The 5,316-nt window shown below is 32.5% G+C and overlaps 1 protein-coding gene across 1 annotated transcript; it reads right to left on the bottom strand.

Moving 5' to 3' along the window:
- Nucleotides 1–1,466: 1,466 nt before the first annotated feature.
- LOC141483996 (uncharacterized) lies at nucleotides 1,467–4,540 on the bottom strand. The gene is made up of 4 exons (XM_074179132.1): nucleotides 4,039–4,540; nucleotides 3,443–3,514; nucleotides 1,987–2,572; nucleotides 1,467–1,926 (listed from the first exon to the last, which is right to left on the bottom strand). Exons 3-4 carry the CDS (start codon nucleotides 2,155–2,157, stop codon nucleotides 1,591–1,593), a joined length of 507 nt encoding a protein of 168 aa, XP_074035233.1. The 5' UTR covers nucleotides 2,158–2,572; nucleotides 3,443–3,514; nucleotides 4,039–4,540; the 3' UTR covers nucleotides 1,467–1,590.
- Nucleotides 4,541–5,316: the final 776 nt, after the last annotated feature.

Raw genomic sequence — 5,316 nt, 5'->3', positions numbered from 1 at the left:
ACACTCCGAGTACACTAGCGTAACCTAACCATTCTGATCATCATCGATAACGACTATTTCAGGATCTGGAGAATCAGCTATCATAATGATTTCTGGGGGGTCGGCGAATTGATTTTGTTGAATTTCTTCATCCAAATACGGTTCCATAAGGTCAGGGCTGGGTGAATCCCGAAAGATTGGAAAAAATTCATTCATCACACCAAAGTCGGCGTCGAAATCATTTGGGTCGTCAAATAGACCGTATTCGTCAGCGTCGAATTCGAAACCACGGTCCTCATCCAAATCAATTGTGGTGTCTGAATATCCATCAAAGTTGTTGTCCACACCCGTTGAATTGATAATTTCAACTTGAATGTCTCCATAAGTTGAATCCTCAGAAGGAACGAAATATGGTTCACTCGTTGAATCGGCTTCTTGCACAACCGGTGTTACTTGATTCATGATGAGGGAACAAGTGGTCTGTTACTTGCAGTGTGAAGCTAAAAATCTCCAATCTTTCGACATTGACAATGAATGACATCACAAATCCTTGGGATATTTTGTGTCACATGACCTCGATATATGAACACAACTTATTTATATCTCATATGACCTTGTGTTATGAAATGTCATACCTATACCCTCCGACATGGAGTTTTGGCCTTGGTTTTACTTGATTCATTATGAGGGAACAAGTGATCAGTTACTTGCAATGTGAAGCTGAAAACTTCCAATCTTTCGACATTGACAATGAATAACATCACAAATCCTTGGGATATGTGTGTCATATGACCTTGATGTATAAACACAACTTTGCGTGTCTCATGATCTTGTATTATGATCAAGTCATATAATCTCAGATGACATCACAAGTCGCTGAGATATTTATATCTCATACGACCTTGTGTTATGAAATGTCATATACCCTCTGACATGGAGTTTTAACCCTAACGATTGACTTTGTTTTCGACAGATAACTTTTGAATGTAATGAATGATAATCTCATTCTGTTTTCTGAAAAATAACCATTGATTTGACTTCATCTGAGTCATCCATCTCAATATAGGATGTAGAATTTTTTTTTCATCTGTGGCTTCGACGACATTTAATAATCAATGCTACAATCATTTTAATTTTTTCAGAGATTGAAAATAACTTTCTAATTGTTACTTTTATATATTTCTTAAATAATCAGATTTGCACTTTTAGTTATGAGTAGAAAGTAACATACATAAATATTATTTGTTTTTTAGAAAAATGACTAATCATTACTTTCCTTATTTATTTTTCAAAATATAAAATATACTTTTTTACATATAAATAGAAATTGCATTACATAACTTTATTTTGTTTTTTTTTAAACTAAATGATTAACTGATACATTCATTATTCATTTTTTCAAATATGAATAATCAATTTTACACTTTTAAATATGACTAGAAAGTGACATTCACATATAACTTTATTAGAAACATACAAAAAAAAATATTTACATAAGATTTATTGGGGGAGATTTCTCGACACGATTGCTCTGAATAATACAGATATGAAAATAATATAGAAAATATTATGATACATGAATTGCAAATGTGTAGGGAAAGATAAAAATTTTTACAAGAGATGTAAGATGGAACTTTCATGTATCTCCTTGCTGAAGATTTCCAATTGTCGAATTTTGGGAGAAAGTTTTTTCATGTGAGCAGATCTCTCTCGTTGAGCTGCTCTCATTTGTTCACATTCCACTTTGAGGAGAGAAACTTGCTCTTCCAGTTCAACAAGTTTTTCCCTCTTCGCTCTATATTCCGTTTCGAAGCCATTGTAAGCGTGATACATCTCTAGAAATTTGTCTCTCCTGGATCTCATAAATGAAAACCAATCGTCTGATTTTTCGAGGTCAATCGTTAGGGGAGGCGTGCTTCCAGGACTAACATTGTCGTATTCAGGAACCTGTGGAATGAAAGGATATGATGAACTAACATCTTGTCGCGTTTGAGTGATGATAATTACCTGATGGAGTGATGTAGAAGGTCCTGCTATGACTTCCATCTCTCTCACTTTTATCGACTTGTCTTTATCCCTTTTTTCGTGTTTCGTCTTGTGTCTCCTTCTAGATGGCGACTTCGAGCTAGACTTTTTAGACTTCTTCGTCTTCTTCATTATTTTTTCATCACTCTCCATTTTTTTTCTTTTTCGTCTCTCAAGGTCATCATCCGAACTGTTCTAAATGATTGAACTATGTGGAGATCCCATATTCTTCGAATATGTTTCCTCCATCTCTAATATGTTACTCACAACAGTTTGTGATAAGTTCGGAAGTGACTCATCAAGATTCTGGGTGTGAGTCGCCATCACATTATCAATGTTTGAGGGATTGTCATTCATCTCCACATGGTTTGGATTGAATCCATTCAAAAATGATTTAGCATTGTGCATCTGCTGAATGGAAGTCATCACCGGTTGTGGTATCTCCCCGCCTTCCTGAATGATCACGTTCTGGTGGACAATTACATCCCTGCGCCCCATTTCACACATTTCTGATCGGTTCACAGAGCTTGATGGTTTTAATAAAGCTTCTTTCAACAAAGACATGGTTCTGAAATCAAAAAATAATAGACAATATAATATGATTAAATTTAATTAGCTAACAAAAAAGTTTTCATCTTTTCTTTTCATCACCTTGATACAAAACAGTGGAAATCTTTCAGAAAAAGCAATTTCAAAAGAGGTAACTATATACGAAGAAGTAACTTTTAATCACATTGTACCCTTTCTAAAACAACTACTTTCAAAAAAACATTGAATTACATGAAACAAAAATTACATTCAAATCAATTACTTTCATATGAACACTGAATCACACAAAAAAAAATACTTTATAGAAAAACAAAAACCGTTCTTTACCAAAATTATTCTCATCTCAAAATATAACCGTTTCAGTTTGATATGAATAATATAGTAGGTTGTACTTAAATCGAGATGAATTTTCAGCTGCTAAGATTTGAAGGCTTTGATGGAGTTGCTTCACCTGGCTGCTTCATTGAACTGAAAGGAAGGAATCAATTTCAAAAAAGAATTCCATATAACATCATCAAAATCTCAATGTCCTTTCAGAAACCTTCAAACTTGTTTCACACTTTTCAAGGTTGTATTACGTTCACATAAAAACAACTACTTTCATAGAAAACAATGAATTATATGAAAAAAACTCTGAACTAATAATTTGATATGAACACTGAATTATACAAAAAAAAAATTTGAAACTGAAAAGAAGGAAGCAATTTCAGACAAAAATTTCATATATCATCGTCACATCTCAACTTCCTTTCAGAAACATTCAAATTTTGTTCAGAATATTCAAGGTTATAGGTATTAAGTATAAATAACCGTTCTTTACCAAAATTAATCTCATCTTAAAATATAACCTTTTCAGTTTGGTATGAATAATATAGTAGGTTGTACTTACATCGAGATGAATTTTCAGCTGCTAAGATTTGAAGGCTTTGATGGAGTTGCTTCACCTGGCTGCTTTATTGAACTGAAAGAAAGGAATCAATTTCAAAAAAGAATTCCATATAACATCATCAAAATCTCAGTGTCCTTTTAGAAACCTTCGAACTTGTTTCACACTTTTCAAGGTTGTATTACGTTTACATAAAAACAACTACTTTCATAGAAAACAATGAATTATATGAAAAAAAACTCTGAACTAATAATTTCATATGAACACTGAATTATACAAAAAAAAATTTAGAAACTGAAAAGAAGGAAGCAATTTCAGAAAAGAATTCCATATATCATCGTCACATCTCAACTTCCTTTCAGAAACATTCGAATTTTGTTCAGAATATTCAAGGTTATATTGAGTATAAATAAAAACTCTCTTTCGAAAACATCTACTTTCATGAAAATCAGTTGATTTACACAAAAAAAAATACTTTTGGAATAGATAATTTTATATGAACACTGAATTGAATACAAATTAGAAATTCAAAAAACTAAACACTCCTAAAATTATAACCCTTTCAATTCGAAATGAATAATATAGTACACTGTACTTACATTGAGATAACTTCAACTGCTAAGAATCGTTGATGATTATTGGGTTGCTTGAGTCAACTATATCATTTGACTTGACTGTGTCACTGCAAGTTAGTTCGATGGGTAAGAGATACTAAAACAGAATGATGTGTTGTCCCTTCTGATTCTGTTCTGGTGTTTGGAAAGGTCAGCCCTTTCTGGTGGGGATTGAATTCGAGTCTTATGATTTGTCCCAACGATACAAAATTGAAAATGGAAAAAAGGGTAGTAAGAGTTTATTGTTGCTAGAAACTAATTTGAGATTTTACAATTGTCCAGAGTGCAGGGTCATATAATCACAAAATTGTTAGAATTCCGTCTTTATCACCCTATAAAACTTCCCGAATGTCCTAATGGACATTTCGACGGTTCCTACCTCAATTATGTCAATGCACCTCTGAACGTGCTAATGAATTTTACGGTCAGGGTTTCCTACCCGAATTTTTTTTCAGATAAACCATTCAACCTCTTGCATCCCTTCAATAAAATAATATTGTCTAGACACGCTATAAAAGTTCCTGAATGAACTCTTCGAGGGTTTCTATCTCAAATATGCCAATGCACTTCTGAACGTGCTAATGGATTTTACGGTCAGGGTTTCCTACCCGAATTTTTTCTTCAAATAAACCAATCATCCTTTGGCATACCTTCAATGAAATAATGAGATTGAGTAGAATACTGCACCATATAATCATAAAATATTTTCTCTCCAAAAATAAACCAAACAAACTTTTGCATCCCTTCAATAAAAGAATGAAAATTGTCTCGACATCAACAGCATATAATGATAAAATATTTTTTCTCCAAATAACCAAACATCTTCTCGCTTCCCTTCAATGAAATAATGAAATTGTCTAGACTTCAGAGACATATAATCATAAATTTTTGTTTGAATATCGATATTTTCTACCCACAAAGTTACAAAACTTAGATACTAAACATCCTTTTTTCCCAAAAATGCCGAATACGCGCAATTGTCAGTTTTGGAATAAAATATAATAATTGAATATTTTTTCTTAATCATATACTCGCGCTAAACTAATTGTGACTCAATCACTTATGAACATGAAATCTTAATTCCAATTTATAGTGACACCACAAACGATTTGAACGATTCTTTTCGTCAAATATGAATTTTCCAAAATGTTAAGAGCAAAAATTAGATTTGTAAAATTCAATTACTCGATTGCTCTTCCAATAATGCAATAAGGAGATCTAGGTTTTCATCGATGGTATTGTTGGAAACTTTCATTACTTCCA

The sequence above is a fragment of the Leptinotarsa decemlineata genome, unplaced genomic scaffold, assembly GCF_025532065.1.
Source record: "Leptinotarsa decemlineata unplaced genomic scaffold, Ldec_3_MD MMD2_tig00004307_RagTag_RagTag, whole genome shotgun sequence".
Lineage (NCBI taxonomy): Eukaryota > Metazoa > Arthropoda > Insecta > Coleoptera > Chrysomelidae > Leptinotarsa > Leptinotarsa decemlineata.
Note: the sequence above shows the minus strand (reverse complement) of the source record. Positions and strands in the feature narration are given on the sequence as shown.

Excerpts from the sequence above, each read along its gene's own strand:
- LOC141483996 (XM_074179132.1), bottom strand. The coding sequence starts at position 2,157 with ATGGAGAGTGATGAAAAAATAATGAAGAAGACGAAGAAGTCTAAAAAG. Across the intron at positions 1,927-1,986 it reads CTTCTACATCACTCCATCAG|GTTCCTGAATACGACAATGT; the intron begins GTAATTATCATC and ends TTCATTCCACAG.